The following is a 21,164-nucleotide window of genomic DNA, read 5'->3' on the forward strand; positions in this document are numbered from 1 at the left end:
AAAAAAAAAAAAAAAAAAAAAAAAAAAAAAAAAGACAATCTGTCAACCAAAGGCCTGCGCAAAGTCTAGAAAAGAGAATGTTACCCAGCAGCACATCCCAGCCGGCTGGTGGGAGCTTTCTGGTCCCTCTGCAGGAGCCACTCATCAGAGGCAGTAACAGGGGTTAGTGTGGTCTCCCACCAACACCTGCCCTCAGCCAAGAAACACACCAGCCTTCTGAATACAATTTGGCTTCTTGTGAGGACTGTCCTATATTGAGAGATAATGTGCTGACTGGCCAAGAGGAATAGCCTGATCTAGTAGGCAGTTATGGTTCTCTCCGTAAAGTAATAAATTTGCAACATGGCATCTCTAACAGTTTCCTGTGGATTTGTTTAGTCTGAGTCAGTCCTCTAAATCCTAACCAACTCTGCTACCTTGCTCAAATTGAGTCTGGTGAGATGTGGCCCTGGGCAGGCCCTTTGAGTCATTCCCACCCCAGAAGCAAGCCTATCTTGATGACACCTCTGGCATTTCGTTCCTCTTCGACTCCAACAGTCATCAGCCATCTCTCCATATGGGAAGATAGTTATGGTAACTGATCATCACTCAATCTTCTTTTTCTATTTCATATACATGAGCACTACCTTCTGATGCTGATTTTTCATGGAAAGATTTTTTAAATTGTGTTTTTATTTTTGAAAAGAACTGGGTTTAGATTTCATTTCATCTCGTTTGTTTTTGTGTGTGTCTGATGTTTGCTACATAAGAATAAAGACAATATTTAAGTTAGAGCTTGGGAAACTAACACTGCTAAATTAGATTTGCTTTAAGCTAAACTATCCTAAGAATAAGCTGACAACGATATTGAATTTAACATTTCAACTAAAAAGTTTGCAACTTACATTGGAAGTCATTTCCAAGGTTGGAGTTGGAAGCCGAGGTTGAGGTATTGGGTTTCTCTGAAGGAAGCGAGGGGGTTTCCTGGCTTCAAGAACTTTGTTCTTCTTATCCAACAGTGCCTGAAATAATGCCAATTAATAGAATCTCTTATTTTTTTAACAAAAATTTGCATAAATTTACAGGGTAAAAGTGCAGTTTTTTACATGAATATATTACATAATGGTGAAATCTAGGCTTTTAGCATACCCATCACCTGAATAACGTATATTGTACCCTATATTTTCCTTCATTACCAGATCTAGGTCACAGATATAAATATTAATCAGAATATTAATATTCTCTATGGTGATGCTAGGTCAGTTTGAGAAACACTACCAAGAATGTGTGTATCTCCCAAGAGGTGCTACGATATTCCTAAAAATACGTTAACCAACCAGCCTGACCAACAGAAACCCTGTCTCCACTAAAAATACAGAATTAGCCAGGCATAGTGGTGCATGCCTGTAATCCCAGCTACTCGGGAGGCTGAGGCAGGAGAATCACTTGAACCTGGGAGGCAGAAGTTGCAATGAGCTAAGATCGCGCCAGTGCACTCCAGGCTGGGCAACAAGAGCGAAACTCCATCTCAAAAAAAAAAAAAAAAAAAAAAAGTTACCCACTGACTAAACATGGTTATATTCTTGGTGGATTCATCATCAAATGATGAGTAGAGAAATAAAATGTGGTATATCCACACAATGGAATGTTACATAATCATAAAAAAAGAATGAAGTACTGAGATGTATTAAAACCTGGATGAACCTTAAAAATGCTATGCTAAGTGAAAGAAGCCAGATGCAAAAGGCCATATACTGCATGATTCCATGTATATGAAATGTCCAGAATCAGCAAATCCATAAAAAGAAAGTAGAATAGGCCGGGCACAGTGGCTCACGCCTGTAATCCCAGCACTTTGGGAGGCTAAGGTGGGTGGATCACGATGTCAGTAGATCGAGACCATTCTGGCTAACACGGTGAAACCCCGTCTCTACTAAAAATACAAAAAAAATCAGCCGGGTTTGGTGGCGGGTGCCTGTAGTCCCAGCTACTTGGGAGGCTGAGGCAGGAGAATGGCGTGAACCCAGGAGGCAGAGCTGGCAGTGAGCCAAGATCGCGCCACTGCACTCCAGCCTGGGCGACTGAGAGAGACTCCACCAAAAAAGAAAAAAGGAAAGTGGTTGCCAGGGGCTGAGGGGAAGCGGGAATTGGAATTGAGCACTATTAGGCCTGGGGTTTGTTTTGGGGATGATGAAAATATTCTGGAATTAGATGGTGGTGATGGTTGCACAGACTTGTGAATATGCTAAAAACTACTGAATTATATATTTTAAAAGGGTGATTTTATTGTATGCGAATTACATTCCCCCCGCTCCCCAAAATAAAGCGGGCAAACAAAGACTGAAGGAATTCGTGGCCAGCAGACCTTCCCTGCAAGAAATGATTTTTTTAAAAAAAGTTCTGCAGGCAGGTGAAAAATGGAATAGATCAAAAACTTAGATCAATATAAGTATAAGAAGAGCAGAAGAGAAGGAATAAATAAATTATATTGTTTTTCTTATTTTTAATTGATCTAAAAGATAACTGCTAACTAAAGCAATAAAAGTAAAATGATTATAGCATTATAATCTGATTATAGCATTTGGACGAGTGAAATGAATGACAGGAACATCACAGGGATGGGAAGAAGGAGTTGGGAATAATCTGCTCTAAGGTGTCCGCTCTACCCATGAAGTGGCATTGTGTTATTTGAAGGTGTATTTTATTATTTTATATGTATAATCATACACTGGTCCACAAAGCAAGCCTCATGAAATTTCAAAGGATAGGTACCACACAGACTATGACCTCTGATTACAACGCAATTGAGTTAGAGGTTAATGAGAAAATGAGTTAAAATTCCTGCATATTTGGAAATTTTAAAACACACTATTAAATGCTCACAGATTAAAAAATTATAATGGTTTTTTTGATATTAGATATTAAGAATGACAAATACTACATATCAAAACTAATGAAATGTAACAAAAGTCAGCATTTTGAAGGAAATGTTTAACCTAAAATACTTATATAAAACAGATGAATGCCTGAAACTGATGAGCTACATGTGCAATTTAAGAAAAGACCTGTGAAACAAACTCTAAGAAAGTAGAAAGAAATATAGAATAAATATAGGAATAGAAATTAATATGATTAAAAAAACATATAATACAGGAAATCAACAAAATCAAAAGTTCATTGTTTGGAAACATAAATATTAAGAAAATAAGCAAGCCTTCAGTAAACCTGATTAAGGAAAAGAGTTAAGGCATAAATAAACAATATTGTAAATGAAAAAAGTAGACATAAGATAAAACAAACATTTAAAAGATTATAAAACAATACTATCAGTAATCATATGCCAAAAAAAATTGAAAAGGTAGGTGAAATGGAATTTATTTAAAAAAAATTTACCAAAAGTAATTCAGAAGAGTTCTACAAGTTGTAAAGAAATTGAAATAGTGGTTAAAATTTTTCCTATGAAGAAAACATTAGTCCCAGATAATTTCATATGCATAGTCTACCAAACTGAAGGAACAGATCATCCCAATCTTATTTAAACTCATCCCAAAAAAGAAAAAGGAAGGAATATTCCTCAGTTAATTTCAGGAGACCTGCATAATTATAACACCAACCCCATACATAGTCAAAATGAGAAAGAAAAACAAGAAGGCCATTTCACTCATGAATGTAGAAGCAAAATCCTAATCAACATATGAGTAAACCAAATCCAACAAGGTATTGAAAATAAGCTGTATGCTTTGACCAAGGCAGGTTCTTTCCAGGCATGCAAGGATAGATTAGCATTTGTAAACAATTATAAATGTTGCTACAATAATTTAAAAAATAACATGTATAAAAATTGTGTGATAGAGATAAACATTTGATAAAATTCAACATAAACACATGATTAAAGGCTTTAGTAAATTAAGAATAGAAAGGAACTTCCATAACTTAATAAAAAGAATCTATAAAAAATCTTAATAGAAAGTGAGAGAATGATGAACACAGCATTCAGGATGGGTAAAAGGAGATGGGGGAATGGGGATGAGGTGAGAAAGAATCACTTTGATATACATAAATTACTGTTAAGGTCCTGTTTTGAGGATAGGTTACCATCAATCTTTATTAACTACTAAAATCAACTGAACAAACATGAATGGGTCAGTGATTAAAGCGTATCATAAACCAGTGGGCCTTGAAGTGTGATTCCTGGACCAGCAGCAGCAGCATCACCAGGAAACTTATCAAAAAGGCAAATACTCCAGCCCTACCTCAGACCTACTCAATCATAAACTTTGGGGATGGGGCCCAGCTGCATGTGTCTTAACAAGTCCTCCATGAGATTCTGATGCACAGGAAAGAATAAGTACCACCAGCATAAACCACAGATTCCGTACACCTGCAGTCCAGCTACCAAAAGGGAAAGCCCAGCTGGTGGATGACATGCTGCGGATCCTGGGGAAGGCCATCACACATTTTCCTTTAGAGCTTTAACTAGATGAGAAAGGAGTTGAACGTAACTCTTTTTCTTCATATGCCCTAATCACATGAACACAAAAGGGAGAAAATCAGGCCTATTACAGCTATTAACACCAACAATAGAAACTTGCTACACCTTAGCATAGTGTCAAATTTTATATAGAGATCCAAGTTGAAAACGCTTTCAGAAAGTAATATGATTTCTGCAAATGGGGAAAATGGCAAGAAGTTTCCTGAAGTGTGAAATGAGGGGAAATCCACACATTGGTTCAGCAGAGCATGGGCAATCTCAGAAAACTGCAGAGCAGAGAATGTAGGTCTATGTTTGACCCACTGGACATTGCTGCAATTTTTGGAGTGTAGCATTTATCTGCAAAAATCACATTAGAAGCATTTTGTCCTCCAGATAATGATTATACCTTATGAACCTCTGCCAACTCATAGTCCAACCTTGCTGCCCTCTTCAGAAAACCAGCTTTGGTGGTAATGACTTTAGGTTTTGGAGCTCTGATTCGGGGTTGTGTCACAAAATCTGGGAGACGTGACTCAAGTTCGACTAATCCTATGAGAAGGAAGTACATGTTTTTTAGTATCCAGTGCTTACGTTTATTATTTTTAAGGTATATTGTTAACTTTTGTAGCTGTTTGCCAAGTAGTTTCATTAGAATTGTTGAGAGGGTGTATCTCATATAATAGAATGAAGTGTCCCTGAAATGTATTAGCACATTTCCATATAATTAACTCATATTCTCAGTGACTTAGACTGTAAAATGAGAAATGCATTCTAAAGTGAAACTATTGCCCTACAAAAAAGTAGCAATTCAATAATAGTAATCAACAGAAAATTAATGATTCTATGATATGTGGTGCCACCCTTCTAAAGTAGACGTTCACCAATTTATTACATTTAGCTCCAGAGATGGCCAGCCAGAGCTACAAGTTCAGCAGTGTAACCAGCAACTCGTGATCTTGGCCACATGATACTTTAACTTGTCAGTGAAATTAAATAACTAAATAAGCCTTTTTTGAACTTCATAAGAGGTATAGCCCTCTCCATGAACTTATCCCCTGGTTCCCCATCCTCTTGCCCACTAGTTTTTTGACATTTCTTTATAAAGGGTTGATTTCATTATACATATTTCTTGTTTGCTTCAAAAACCTGGTATAAAAGTTTTCTCTATTTCATTGTTAAATAACTTTGATTATTAGTGACATTAAACATTTTTTAACATTTAGTAGCTAACTGAATTTAGTCCTTGCTGAATTGTTCTATAGCAAGGACTATAGTGTGTCTATTTGTGTGTTCTATAGTGTGTCTATTTATTTATTTGGGTCTTAGCAGTTTTTATTGGTTTGTATGAACTCACGTTAATAATGTTAAACCTGTTCATCAGTGTTTATTGCTGATATTTTTATTGCTTAGCTTTTAATCTAAATTTCTACATTTTGTATACTTGCTCATATTTCTGAGATAACTCTCTTATAGCGGATTTCCAATTATGTAAATTGCTTACCTTCATAGGTGTTGAGATAGTAGTTTTTTACTACAAAGTCCTCTGAGTTATTGTCTGGGAAACACCCAAGATGAGACAGAGGTCCATAGACTTGTGATGCATAATCAGAATAATCCTTGATGATATTTCTTCTCTCCAACTTCCCTTCTATGTTCTTTCCCTTTCCTACAAGTTTTCTGATTGCTAAAATAAAACATAACCTCCATGACTATCTCCAAAATATTGCTCTGAATTATACAAATGCAGAAGAGTAAGCCAATTCTAGTGTTATTCACAGAGAAGCTATTGAAATGAATGAATTTCATGATGACTCACGACAGCCAGAATGTAACACTAAAAACAGAGGTCTGCCATCTGTGTGGCCCAGATTGTCATGAGACAGGCAGGAGTCACAGAAGCAGAATCAGTTAGTGCCCTCAATCGGTACTCGTCAAAAATATTTTATAATTGCATTTCAAACTCTAGGCCAAGAAGAGGTATTCAGTAAAAGTTTGTTAAATGAATGAAACTCAAAGCAACTGGAAAATACATGTTCAGTGGGGGAACTAGGGAATTATTCTCCCTTACAAGAATAATCAAAAGCAAAGACTATAGGTTCATCTTGGTTAACACCAAAATAAACCAAAGACTGTCCCAGCTTACAGTTTTTTGGCAGTCAGAGGGAAAGGCTCAACTGTGCACATGAGGAGTACACTCATCTAAAGAGTCACGCTCACCACCTCCTGTGCTCCTTTTCTCTCAGATCCCATCACAGACCCAAGCCACTTTGGTGGCTCTACATTGTGCACTTTCAACGGGGGTAAAAATCTTATCACAAGATCGTGACGTCATGCTGCCAAAGGGGGCCTGTGTGCCACTGCTGTCTTGGGGATGTTGTTTATGTTTGATCCTCAGCACTTTTGGGTGTGACTTGGGTTTTAGAATTAAGTAAAAATGATTTAAATTTTATTATTTGCCTACAAAAGTCAGATCTATCATTAGTTATGCCAAGTACTGAAAAAAATGTTGATCATATCTAAATAAATATCTGGCAGTTAAGTGCTCTTTTCTCACATCAAGAAAAAGTTAAAATTTAAGTTCACTAAACATAATTGTAAGCAATAATTTGTTTTGTGATTTTTTATTTTTGTTAGAAAAAAATTTTGAATGATTTTTTAAAATGTGATTATATTGTGAATGAGTGCATATATAATCTGCACATGTAATTGATACCATTTATTTATTTATTTTGAGACAAGGTCTACATCACCCAGGCTGGAGTGCAGTGGTACAATCATAACTCACTGTAGCCTTGAGCTCCTGGGCTTAAGCCATCCTCCCACCTCAGCTCCAAGTAGCTATGACTACAGATGTGTACCACCACATCTGGCTAAGTTTTAAAAAAATTTTTAGAGATGGGGTCTCACTATGTTGTTCAGGCTGGTCTTGAACTTCTAGCCTTAAGCAATCCTCCCACCTCAGCCTCCCAAAGTGCTGGAATTACAGGCGTGAGCTACCTCTCTTGGCCTTAAATTTTTAAAATATAAATTTAACTTGAATCTTTAATTCAGTCATTCTTAATCTTGCACTGAATAAAAATAATAAACCATATACTTCCTCTTTTAATGTATAAAGTATAGATATACATATAGTACGTAAACATACATATGTTATATATGTGGTATTAAAATTTCTTGTGGCAAAGTGATTAGGAAAAAGATGTCTAAAACGTCACCTTTAAGGGCAAAATGAAAAAAGGGTAAGAAACAGGGCTCTTTATCCAGGGCTGTGGACCATGAATATGGGGAACCTAACACCTATCCCACCACACATACATACAGACACACACATACACACACACACACACACACACACACACACACATTATCTCAATAACTTGATTACCTGTTAGGACACCATCACTTGATTTTCTTAGTAAGGGAATTTCCTCCACTCTTCTACCTTTAAGAAATAACTCATCTCTCAGCCCTTACCTATGTGATTCCCAGGACCAAAACAGAATTATATCATAGTTAAGTCAGGTTTGGTCAAAGATCCAAAGCAAAGCCCACTTTTCCACTGTCTTCATTGTTCATACTACACCATTACTTGATACATGTGTGCGCTGAATTTTTGCCATTTTTGCCTCTTTTGCCTCCTGCAGTTTAGACCACCGTGCATTCAAGTGCTTCATATTCACTTCATTCTGATTCTCTTCACGCTTCCTCAACAGCTCTTTTAGAACTTCCAGGCGAATCTCCTGCAGTCTTCAAGTAAATTACAAAACATAAAGAAGCATATGGCATCTCAAATGGAGAGGAAGGGAACGGCTGCCACAGACAGGCTCTTCTCTGTGGGCTGGTATCATGTTCACGTATTGTCAAAAGACCACTCTGGCAAAAGTATGACAGATGAATTCAGGGCGTGGGGGTGGCACTCAATAGAGACTCTCTATATAATAGGAATATATATGGGTGTAGTTCTCAAGGATGAAGAAGAGTATGCCAGGCAGATGGGGTAAAAGAAGGGCTCTCTAGGCAGATGGGCCTAAAGGAACAGTAAGAGGTTTGTGCACAGTGCCAGGTCGAGTGGTATTCCTGGAGGGTTACGTAATAGGGGGAGTGAAGAGGAAATGTGGTTCTGGCATGCTGTCCTAAGGAATGAGGTAAAAATGCCAGTGCCTGGCATATAATAGGTACTCAACAAATCTTTGTTTCTTTTCCCCCTACCTTCAACTTGTTCTCCTCGGGCTACCTTGCTCATGTGCATCCAACAATGCACAGATGACTGTGTAATCTGTACCTCCAGCTTAGATATTTCTTTTTTCTTTCTTTCTTTTCTTCTGAGACAGAGTCTCGCTCTGTTGCCCAGGCTGGAGTGCAGTCGCCTGATCTAAACTCACTGCAGCCTCTGCCTCCTAGGTTCAGGCGGTTTTCATGCTTCAGCCTCCCAAGTAGCTGGGACTACAGGCGCCCACCAACACACCTGGCTAATTTTTGTATTTTTAGTACAGATGGAGTTTCACTACATTGGCCGGGCTGGTCTCGAACCCCTGGCCTCAAGTGATCCCACCTTGGCCTCCCAAAGTGCTGGGATTACAGGCGTGAGCCACCACGTCCAGCCCAACTTAGATATTTCTGAACCAGAATTTCCATCTATTTGAATCTCCAGCTGCCACTTGACAATTAAAAAAACAAAACAAAACCCTACTCATTTGTTCCCCCAGAAGTCTGCCCCTCTTACACCTTCTTCCCGCTGCTAAAGATCTCTCCTCGTAAGTGCTTCTTGTATTCCCTAGCTCGTGTCTGGTCATCTCACTCCTAACATGGACTCCTAGCTGCTAGTCTGTCCTCCTTCCAATCTTTGCTCCACCCAGCTGTCAAGGTTTTCCTTCCTAAAACAGAGATTTGAACATACATTTTACTCCTGCTTAGAAATTCATACCTGAATTTATTCACTTACTCATTTGCCAAATATTTATTAAGTGCCCACCATATGCCAGGCAGGAACAACAATGTACAAGACAAAACACCTTCTCTCAACAAGCACTGTTCCGGCGGAATAGGCATATGAACCAACATTTCCAGCACAAGGAGATACACACTAGGCTAGAAGAGTGAAAACTCTTCCTGGAAGAAGAAAGGATAGGGCAGGGGGAAAAGAGGGAACAGGTGGGGAAGCCTTCCTTAGAAGAGCTGTAAACTCAGGATTGGGATTTGCCACATTGACAAGGGAAAAGCAGGGCCTCAGCAGGGGAAGCTGAATGTTCAACTCTAAAGGACTGGAGGGAGAACAAGATGTCACACAGGCAGGGTTTCTCAGAGTGAATGCACTTGAGAGGGGTGAGAGTGTAGTGACAAATGAGAATGGAGTGGTAGGCTTTGTGTGTGTGTGTGTGTGTGTGTGTGTGTGAGAGAGAGAGAGAGAGAGAAAGACGGAGTCTCGCTCTGTCGCCCAGGCTGGAGTGCAGTGGCGTGATCTCAGCTCACTGGAGAGGTAGGCATTTTTAAAACTAAGCCACACACCCCAGTCACTTTTCTCTCTAGAGTTAGAAATGCTAGGTTCAATTTTCCATGTCACCACTGACCTCAATCTCTTCAATGGTAAAGTAGAGGGAATAATAATACCCTCTTCATGAAGTTGTGAGCATTAAGTGAGTTAATGTATACACAAAGTGCTCTAACAGTAGTCTCAAATTTCAGAGTGCAGCATAATCTAGAGCACAGGTTCTGATATGGATTGCTGGGTCCCAACCCCTGATTCAGTAGGTCCTGGGATGGGGCCTGATCACCTGCATTTCTACCAAGTTCCAAGGTAATGTTGATGCTGCTGGTCTGTGGACCATACTTTGAGATCTATATGCTTAGAGCATCATCTGGTAGGTAGTAAGCCCTCTATAAGTGTTCCATGCTCTATAGATATCTTCTTCTTCATCTGATATCATTGACAGAACTCCTTATAATCCACTCATCACCATATTATTATTATTGTTATTATTATTATTGACAGAGCTCCTTACCATTCACTTATCATCTGATATTGACAGAGCTCCTTATAGTCAACTAATCGTCATCATCATCATTATCATCGTCAATCTGGTATTATTGACAGAGCTCCTTATAATTCACTGGGGCAGGAAGGGGCAGGAAGATGGGCAAAGAGATGGTGCAAAATATCTCATACCAACACCTCTGAAGTATTGGTCTACCTGATAGTTTCTGATATGACTGTCTGATATTACTATCTGCCTGATGGCTTCTTACCTACCCTTCAAAACCCAGCTCAGAAGCTACCTCCTCTTAGTAGTTTTCTTTCTCAAATCACCCACCTTAAATAGAACTAACTGTTCTTTCACCTGGGTTCCACCAAGCACTTTTTGTACAGAACAGCACATCACCTGATAGGCGCAGCCCGAGAGGGGTTGGTCTAAGATATTTTGTCCCATCCTTGTCCACCTTCCCTGCTCCCCCTGCCCCAGTGGACCATAAGGAGCTCTGTGAGGAAGAGCAGTTTCCTATTCATCCCTATTTTCCCAGCTCACAGCACAGAGCCTAGCAGGTAAAAGGGACTCAAAATACATGTATCAAAATTGCCCTCAGTTTAACAAATGTACTCGCTTTCTCAGGTGACGCCTTCACTCTGGCCAGATACATTTTTAATAGTTTCAATGCCTTTTGAAAAGACACATATCTTTCCAAAGTACAATAATAAATTTAAATTTCTGCCAACAGGATTGAGTATTTGACACCTACTTTACCCCAAACACTATTTTTTAAATTAAATTGCAAGCTTTTATCAAAACATCCCAAAGCCTAGATTCAGGCTTAATCTGAAGGTGTTGGAAAAAATTAACATATTCCAAATTTAGCACCAAGCTGAGTCTCTAACTCTCTGGGTCCCTCTCTTGTGTGTAAGGGTCCTTGGTAGCATTGCTATGAACAATAAAGTACGTCAGCACAGCCTAGCACAAAGGACAAACTCAGCAAACGCCCTTCCTTTGTTCTTGCTAGAGAGTTATAATTTTTTGGTTCTCATAATCTCTTATCATTTCCACATATCAGCAACAACTCCATTGCTGAAAATATATCAGTTAAAATAATTCAAAATCCAACCACAAGTACCTCAGCATATTGTTATTTATGTATATTGTTATATAAACTCATCTCTTAATGGAAGAATTCCATAATTTGTCTTTTGAATAGGAAATGCCCCATCAGCTCTAGCTAGAACGCAAGGCATCCTGACTGTGAATACAGTGTCTTGGGGGTGGAATGGGGGGGCAGTGGGTAAGAGCTAGGACTAGTGCCAAGGCTGTTTGAAGGGATACATAGAGAGCCCAGGGACTGGGACAGTGGCACTGGGAATGAACATGAAGGGACAGTTTGAAAGGTGCTTTGCAGAAATTAGTGGGATTCTGTGACAGTTAAGATAGCTACTAAAGAGAAAAGGGAAGAGAAGAATCAGAGATGCCCTTCAGGAGTTGTTCAAACCTGGGTTCCATGCTGACCTTCTTCACACACACAGAGGGCATTCTACATTTGTATGTTATTGGAGAGAAGAGTATACAGAGCTTCTGGACCACCTCAGAAGCATGTGACTGCTCCTGAAAGAAGCGGAAGCCCAATTTCCTATCTCTATATGTTGAGGATTGCTTTTCAACCCATACATTCGGGAGAATGCTTTGCAGATATAAAGTATTAACATTATTCCCACCAGTACAGGAACAGTTGCCTGGGTGACAGAGAACCTACTTTTCAATCTCCTGCTCTCTGAAGGCCCACTCCTTCCTCTCCATTTCATTCATCATCTTCCTCCTCTTCTCAAACTGGGAGGTGTCACTCAGAGCGGGGAGAGTGGCTTCCCAAGCACGCTTCTCGCGGGCTCTTTCTATCATCTCCACCTCAGCTTGTCCTGCTGGGAGACCCCGACCTGCAGGATGAAGCAGCACAGCTTAGGAACAAGTGGGCCAACCCACACACCCCCCCCCCCAGTATATAATTAACTCCCTGTCAGTTCCTTTCCTCTTCTCTAAATGTGAGGGCCATGACAGGATAACATGACATTAGGGAACAGCCTCTAGATGTGCCTCACAGCTTGTGTTATCTGTGCCTCACTGCCTCTTGTTAGTAATTGCACCATAAGACATTTTAGTTGCATGTAAGATGCTGGAATGCATTTGAAGAATATTAAGGGACTACTGAATAATCACATCGTGGAATGCTCTGTAATAAACAAATTTACATACTGAAATACAAGGTGTTTTCAGACTCCAGAGGTGGGAAAAATATGGGGTAGGGAATTTGTTGGATAAAGGTGAAAAATACATGTTTTTTTTTGAGTCAGGGTCTCACTCTGTTGCCCAGGCTGGAGTAGAACGGTATGATTACAGCTCACTGCGGCCTTGACCTCCCCGGCACAAATGATCCCCCCACCTCAGCCTCTCGAGTAGCTGGGACTACTGGCATGTGCCACCACACCTGGCTAATTTATTTTGATTTTTTTGTAGAGACAAGGTTTCACCATGTTGCCCAGGCTGGTCTCAAACTCCTGGGTTCAAGCAATTCTCCTGCCTGAGCCTCTCAAAGTGCTGGGATTACAGGTGTGAGCCACTTGGCCAAATACTGTTTTTAAAAAGTAACAGAAAATGAAGATACTAATCACTAGCTGAGAATTCACCATCTTTGGGTTTTGTCCCCACAGTGCATGTACAATTTAGGGCTATCTCTTACCTCCAACTTTAGGCATTCGAAGACACAATACCCATAGGTCAGGCAGGAGGATAGGGACAGCTGGATATGTTTCCTGACCAGCTCCGAGGCACTGGCTGAGACCTAAACCTACGTATGCCTCCCTGGATCAAGTTTTGAGGATGCCAGCACACTTAGGTACCTAGCACCTCTAAATGTGGCCTTGCAAAAGCAAGTAAAGGAAAGGGAGGCTGGAACAAGTTTCCTGTTTGATCACTGAACCACAATAAGTCAATCTTTGTTTTATTTTCATTAAAAAATATAATTATACAGAAAAATCCAAGGAAATAAGTCACAAGTCATATTTTTACCATGTACAGTAGGGCATGCCTAAGATTTTTGTCTTATTTCAGATCTTTTGTAATGTTTATGCTTTTAGAAAGCAAATAAGTAATATATGAATTCACAATCTCTTGTTTTTAATATTAGGGTATTAGCCAGGTGTGGTGGCAGGCGCCTGTAATCCCAGCTACTCGGGAGACTGAGGCAGAAGAATGGCTTGAACCCGGGAGGTGGAGGTTGCAGTGAGCTGAGATCGCGCCACTGCACTCCAGCCTGGGGGACAGAGCGAGACTCCATCTCAAAAAATAAATAAAATAAAATAAAATAAAATTAGGGTATTATAGAGAAGGCTAAAGCTCTGTACTCTGCTTCCTCATTCTGATCACCTTCCCAGAGGCAGTCACAATGATGCATTTAGTGAAGAGGAATACTACCAGCTCATCTTTTTACTTTTATAGATGTATAAAGAAGTAAATAAATCTGTATACAAAACAACATATATATGTATGTGTATATATGTATATATATGTATCTACATATTATTTTGTGGGTCTTGCATGGCATTTTCTTTAGTAATTTTAAAAATAACTATGAAAATCATACCATAAGTATGCAGACTTAACAACTGTACACATTTTGTCATATATACTTTACATTTTTTAATAAAAAATTGAAACATTATAAATAAAGCCGATGTACCTTTTAACTACCACATTGAGTCCCATTGCCTTCTCCCATTTCCCAAAGTAAACACAAAAAGGAATTTGTGGATTTCCATTCAATCTTAACATTTTATATACAAATTTATGTGTCTATGAATTATAATAATAATGAAATCTAACATTACTTAAGCACTTTTATTATGCCAAGCACTTTTTTTTTTTTTTTGAGACGAAGTCTCGCTCTTGTCACCCAAGCTGGAGTGCAATGGTGCAATCCCGGCTCACTGCAACCTCCGCTTCCCGAGTTCAAGTGATTCTCCTGCCTTAGCCTCCCTAGTAGCTGGGATTGCAGGCACCTGCTACCATGCCCGGCTCATTTTTTTTGTATTTTTAGTAGAGATGGGGTTTCACCATGTTGGCCAGGGTGATCTCGAACTCCTGACCTCAGGTGATCTGCCCACCTCGGCCTCCCAAAGTGTTGGGATTACAGGCGTGAGCCACTGCGCCGGCTATTTAAGCACTTGTATTATGCCAAGCACTTTTCTAATGCATTCAATCTTCAACAAATCCCTATCATGTAAACATAATTATGCCTTTTTTACAAATAAAGAGACTGAAGGGCTAAAAGGTTAAGTAACTTGCACATAGCAGTCTGAACATTATATTTTTGTGCACTATACTATACTTCCTCTCTAGTAAAAACAAATATGAACCAAAAATGAATTATATAGAAGCAAGACACAGTACTGATGTTTATTTAATATTTATATACATGGTATTGTACTATAACCATTCTGCAACTTGCTTTTTTAACTCATCTTTGTTTTGGAAGCCTAGCTGTACTGATGTATACAGATCTGGTTTCCTTCTTCCACTGTAAGGCTTTATTACAATTTAAGCTATCTATCTTCTCAAATGACATTTAGATTGCTTTTAATTTTTTGATCATACATAATGTTGCAACAAACATCCTTGTACTGGTCTCATTGTACCATATGTGAGCTTCTCTAGGATTCTTAGAAGTAGAAATGCTAGAGTCTAGCAGCTACATCACAAAATATGATCATTTTTAATTCTGGATATTGCTTAATTTACCCTCAGAAGTATATTTTTGCTCCTGCCTTCTGAGATCCCCTGATGGTTCCTCTCCCATGGTGCATGCTTCACTTCCTCCCACATTGCATCTGCCCCATCTCAGCTGCTTTTTGCAGTCCTTACAAATATTTAGTGGTTCGTGAATTACATATATTTTTAGTTTTACTGAAAATGGAGTTTGTGGGAGTATTGTTGTTGTTACTTTTGTAAAATTTCTGGGAAGAGAAGATGAAAAGTGCTAATTTACCCAGGCATAGTTATATTGAGAGTGGGAATCTGGATTAGAACTACTTGAAGGTATAAATTATTTGAGGGAGAAGTCTTATCTCTTCAAGCCTGAGTTTCCCATTGATAAATATGTTCTCTCTTTTCATCAAATCTTTGTTTACGTGCTTAAAGAATAATTTATAATTTTCAACATAAATCCCTTGCACACGTTTTTGTTAAGTGATTCCCTAGGCACTTTGTTATTCATTGCTATTGTGCATGTAATTTTTTTCAGCCAAGTGCGGTGGCTCACCTATAATCCCAGCACTTTTGGAGGCTGAGACAGGAGAATTTCTAAGTCCAAGAATTGGAGACCAGCCTGGGCAACATAGTGAAACCCCATCTCCACAAAAAAATATATTTTTTTAATTAGCCTGGCATGGTGATGTGGACCTGTGGCCCTAGCTACTTGGGAGGGTGGGGTGAAAGGATCACTTGAGCCATAGGGTTTGAGGCTGCAGTGAGCTATAATCACATTACTACACCTCAACCTGGGCAACAGAGTGAGACTACATCTCTAAAACAAATAAATGAATGTAATTTTTTTCAATAAATTATTTTTGGCAGAGTCTTGCTCTGTCACCTAGGCTGGAGTGCAGTGGTACAATCTTGGCTCACTGAAACCTCCGCCTCCTGGGTTGGAGTGATTCTCCTGCCTCAGCCTCCTGAGTAGCTGGGACTACAGGCAAACGCCACCATGCCCAGCTAATTTCTTTGTATTTTTAGTAGAGACGGGGTTTCACCATATTGGCCAGGCTGGTCTTGAACACCTGATCTCAGGTGAATAATGTTTCTTTTCTTTTTCTTTCTTTCATCTTCTTTTCCTTCTCTTTTCTTTCTTTTCTTTTTTTTCTTTCTTTCTTTCTTTTTTTTTTTTTTTTTTTTTTGAGACAGAGTCACACTCTGTTGCCTAGGTGGGAGTACAGTGGCAAGATTATAGTTCACTGTACACTGTAACCTTGAACCCCTGGGCTCAAGCAATCCTGCTTCAGCCTCCTGAGTAGCTAGGACCACAGGTGTGCACCACCACACTCAGCTAATTCTTCTTTTGTAGAAATGGAGGTCTCACTATGTTATCCAAGTTGGTCTTAAACTCCTGGCCTCAATCAATCCTCCTGCCCTGGCCTCCCAAAGTGCTGGGATTACAGGTGTGAGCCACTGCACCTGGCCTCAACAATGTTTTCTAATTGGATATTGCTGTCATATAGGAAAGTGACTGATCTATGTTGACTTCTTGTTGAACTCTCTTTTTAGTTCTGATAATTTATTTGATTTTCGAAGTGAGCATGTGTGCATATAATGATAGTTTTGCTGCTTCTTTCTCATCGCCATGCCTCCATTTTTCTCTTATCTTGCTGCACTGTCTCTCCTCAACAAGGGTGCTATTGCCATAATGGGCAGATAATTATTTGTATGAAACTACCCCAAGCAGCACAGGATGTTTAGTATCCATGCCAGCCTATCCGCTATACCCTGTCCCATGAGCTAAATGCCAGAAGCACTTTCTAATCATTATTACATAGAAAACACCACTCATATTCCCAAATGTTCCTGAAAGGAGGGATCATAGCCAGGCTTGATAAACTCTGGGCTAAGGTCTTCTCTACGCTGTTAAATAGTAGTGATAATGAGCATTATCAATGTCTTTTTCTTTTAGGGTAAAGCTTCTGAAGTTTCACCTTTAGTATGATGTTTATTACAGGCTGGGGTAGATTATTAAAGTTTCCTTCTGCTCCCAGTTTATTCCAAGTAAATGTCATAAATGAGCATTGCATGTTATAAAATACTTTTTTCTGCATCCAGAGAAGGATTTTTCCTATGTTTTCCATTAAAATGGTAAATTACATGAATGGCTTTCTGGTATTGCAACAAACTTGAATTTCTCTGATTAACTCCATTTGGTTATAAGTCACTCTTTTAAAATACAGCAAGATTAGATTGCTAGTGTCTTATTTAGAATTTTTTGCATATTTCTTCATATGTGAGATTGGCTTGTAAGTTTCCTTACTAGTATAGTTGGCCCTTCATATCCAGGGGTTCTACATCTGTGGATTTGACCAAGTGCAGTTTGGAAATATTAAAAAAAAAACAAACTGTGTTCTGAACATGTACAAACTTTTTTTTTGTCATTATTCCCTAAACAATACAGTATAATAACTATTTATGCAAAATTTACATTGCATTAGGAATTATAAGTAATCTAGAGATTAAATATATGGGAGGATGTGTGTAGGTTATATGCAAATACTATGCCATTTTACATAAGAGACTTGCGCATCCAAAAATTTTGGTAGGGTTGCAGGGTCCTAGCATCAATCTCCTATTAATACTAAGTAACAACCGTACTGTCCTTACTCAGTTTTCAAATCAAGGCTATACTGGTCTCATAAAATGAATAAATTAACTTCTATTCTGTGTTTCCTGGAAGAAGTTGCATAAAACAGTTTATTTGGTCCTTAAAGGAGTGGTAAACTTACTTGTAAAACTGTTTAGGCCTGGTGCTCTTAAAAGGATTTTTTTTTCTATTTACTAAGTCCATTTCCATAGTTACTCTTCTATTCAGGTTTGTGATTTCTTCTTAAAACCAAATGAGCAATTTATATTTTCTTTAAAAATTATATAATTTATCTAAGTTTTTTTTTAATTTATTTGAGACGGAGTCTCGCTCTGTCACCCAGGCTGGAGCACAGTGGCACGATCTCAGCTCACTCATTGCAACCTCAGCCTCCTGAGTAGCTGGGATTACAGGCACCCACCACCATGTGTGGCTAATGTTTGTATTTTCAGTAGAGACAGGGTTTCACCATGTTGGCCAGGCTGGTCTCGAACTCCTGACCTCAAGTGATCCGCCTGCCTCAGCTTCCCAAAGTGCTGGGACTACAGGTGTGAGCCACCGCGCCCGGCCTTTCTAAGTTTTTAAATATAGGGCAAAAGATATTCATAGCACTCTCATATTTCTTAAATTGTTCATTCTGTAGTTACTCTGTCCCACTTTCAATCCCAACACTCTGCTTGCATCTTCTGTCTTCTTTCTTGATGCTTCCTACAAGAGGCTTGGCTGTATTATCACTCTTTATCAGAAAATTACTTATGGCCCTAATGACCATTTCTTTTGCCTTTTAAAAGATCTGTATTATCAACTATTTATTTCAACTTTATTATTCATTTAACGTGTGAAGACTGAATAGGTTTAAAATGTAAAGCACTTGGATCAGTTTTTGGCACATCATAAGCATTTTATCCCCGCAGTGCTTACAGTGTCATCCTTTTTCACTGTCGTTATTTTTCCCTTATCTTTATGTAAACTTTTTATGAATGTACAGCATACATAAACAAAAACAGATATCCCAGCTAATCGGCACCCAGATCAAGGAATAGAATATTACCAGAACACTAGAATGCCCATGATACTCCCTTCCCAGTCTCTACGTGCCCCAAGGATAGCCTACCATCCTCATTCCTAATGCGTTCATTTAGTTTTGATTGGTTTTAAGTTTCATGTAAATGAAATCACAGTGTAGGCATTCTTCTGTATCTTATTTTGTTCAGCATTATATATGCGATTATATACACATCTACAATCTCCCTTGTAACCACACGCAGTTGTACTTCATTCTCATTATTATATAGCATTCCATTATGTGAATACACTATATTTTATTCATCCATTCTATGGTTGATGGACATTTGGGTTGTTTTCAGTTTGGAGTTATTATGAATAATGCTGCTGTGAGTTTTCTTGTGCATGTCTTCTGGTGAACACACCTATGTAAGTAGAATAATGTGCTTTTTTTTTTTTTTTTTTGGTGTATAGTTAGGAGTGAAATTGCTGGAGTGTAGCTATGAACACGTTACATAAATAAATTTACTTAATCCTTACAATATCCTATGAGATAGATTTCTTCTTATGTATGAAAATGCCTTTATTTCACCTTCACTCGTCAATAATAGTTTGGCTGGTAAAATAATTCTAGGTTTGCAATCATTTTCCCACATCACCTTAAAGGCAATACTATAAAATATCAATCCTTTTTTTTTCCTTTGTAGGTAATCTGAGTTATCTTTCTAATAGTTTTTTCACTTTTTCTTTTTCTTTTATTAGGAGGTGTGAGTTTTTGAAGAATCATTCTGCTTGGTACTCAGTGGAATTTTTCAGGTTGAAGGCTAATGTCTTTCCTCAGTTCTGGGGAGTTCTCAGCCACCGATTCCTGCATTGCTTCTCCACCATTTTCCCTGTACTGATGTCCTAGCACCCACAGCTCTCCCTTTTCTTTTATCTTGTTCTACCACTATATGCTGCATTCTGGAATATGTGTCCATTCAATCTGTCATTTCACTAATTTGCTCTTCAGTTCTGTCTGTTCTACTATTGAGTTCATTTTATTTCAAACATTATAGTTTTCCTCCCCCTTGATTCCAACTGGTTCTTTTTCATGACTCCCATTCTTTTTTTTGGTGTTGCTATTTCCCCCTTATCCTTTTGAGAATATAGAAGGCACTTCCCAAGTCCTTTTCAGATTGCTCCATTTTCTGTTCACTCAGAAATTTCTTCTCCCATTTCCTTTATTTGTTGTGGGCCACTCCTGGTGTCTCTGTTCCTTGTGTGCTTTGGGGTTCTTGGGTGGAGATCAGCTGCTGGCTTCTCTCATAAGCACCCTGGTCAGTAAGCAGCCTTGACCTGCGAGTGGCTACTACCTAACCTCATCCTTCAGAGCCCTGTTCATCACCACAAGATGAGGAGTCCAAGGCCCCGTGCCCACCTGGAGCTATTTCCACGTGTAGAGGTCCTGGCAATCCTACAAATGGCCCAAGCCTGCTTCCAAAGTCTCCATGGGCCTCTTTACAGGATTCAGATTCCTGAGGGCATACTATATGCTGCTGTTTGTTCACCCTTAAGCCCAAGGTGGGGCCAAACGGCAGCTGTTTGTAGGGATGTGTAAACATTGGGAAGAGCGAGGTAATCACGGGCATGCAATGACAGGCCCCTCAGATGTAGAGCACAGCCAGGGTTGGGAGAGAAAGGGGCAGGCCACAGTAGGCTCTCGCCTCGCTGCCACATTACAGTATAGAATCCCAGGAGCCTAAGAATTCCAATTTAAACTTGTCCTTTTAACTTGTTATGAAGATGTTTGTGAAAAAAACCAACGTATTTTACTTAACAGTTCTTAGCTTGATTTATAATTTTAAAATATCTATACGCATGGTAGGTGGGCCTCCCTTAGAGTCCTGGGTCCCACACATGGTAGGAGTAGGCCTGGCTCATAGAGGCTTTTATTGACACTTCAACCTCAGTTCTGCTATGACAGTGCACCAGATTTTTTTTTTTTTTTTTTTTTTTGGCCTAGTGAAGCATTTCTGAGCCTCTGCCTGGCTCTTGTCCTCCTGCAGTTTAATGCCAAGACCTTATCACACCAAGAGGTAAAGTCCAAGGCCACAGGCAGGAATGCCTGACTCTGTTCTGTCTATTATCTTCATCGGGCAGGCACCAGGCTTCAGCTGCACCTGTGTGCAGGAGAAGGACGCTGGCCCCTCCAGTTCAGGCAGGTGACTTGGACCTGGTTCCCTGCCATGCACAGCTCCCACTTACCACCAAAGGTCCCCAGCTACTTCTTTATTTAGGAAAAAGTCTCCATTTCTACATTACGAATATTTTCTTTCTTGCTTTTAAGTGTGTCTAT

At 39.2% G+C, this 21,164-nt stretch overlaps 2 protein-coding genes across 10 annotated transcripts in view; one reads left to right on the plus strand and one right to left on the minus strand.

Annotated features, from left to right (window-relative positions):
• LOC126949250 (cytochrome c oxidase copper chaperone) overlaps positions 1–21,164 on the plus strand; it is an 846,236-nt gene that overhangs the window by 777,187 nt on the left and 47,885 nt on the right. The gene's annotated exons all lie outside the window — the stretch shown is intronic.
• Positions 1–21,164, minus strand: part of CFAP91 (cilia and flagella associated protein 91) — a 62,085-nt gene that overhangs the window by 26,519 nt on the left and 14,402 nt on the right. For all 4 annotated transcript variants that reach the window (XR_007723633.1, XM_050781886.1, XM_050781887.1 and 1 more), the window contains 5 exons: positions 12,185–12,362; positions 8,043–8,200; positions 5,955–6,137; positions 4,860–5,002; positions 885–1,001 (listed from right to left, as the gene is read on the minus strand). Coding sequence is in view for 3 of the 4 variants with exons in the window: in XM_050781886.1 (XP_050637843.1) it covers positions 885–1,001; positions 4,860–5,002; positions 5,955–6,137; positions 8,043–8,200; positions 12,185–12,362 (779 nt within the window). In the remaining variant the exon portion in view is untranslated. The remainder of the gene's footprint in view (positions 1–884; positions 1,002–4,859; positions 5,003–5,954; positions 6,138–8,042; positions 8,201–12,184; positions 12,363–21,164) is intronic.

The sequence above is a fragment of the Macaca thibetana genome, chromosome 2 (genome assembly GCF_024542745.1).
Source record: "Macaca thibetana thibetana isolate TM-01 chromosome 2, ASM2454274v1, whole genome shotgun sequence".
In the NCBI taxonomy this organism is placed as follows: domain Eukaryota; kingdom Metazoa; phylum Chordata; class Mammalia; order Primates; family Cercopithecidae; genus Macaca; species Macaca thibetana.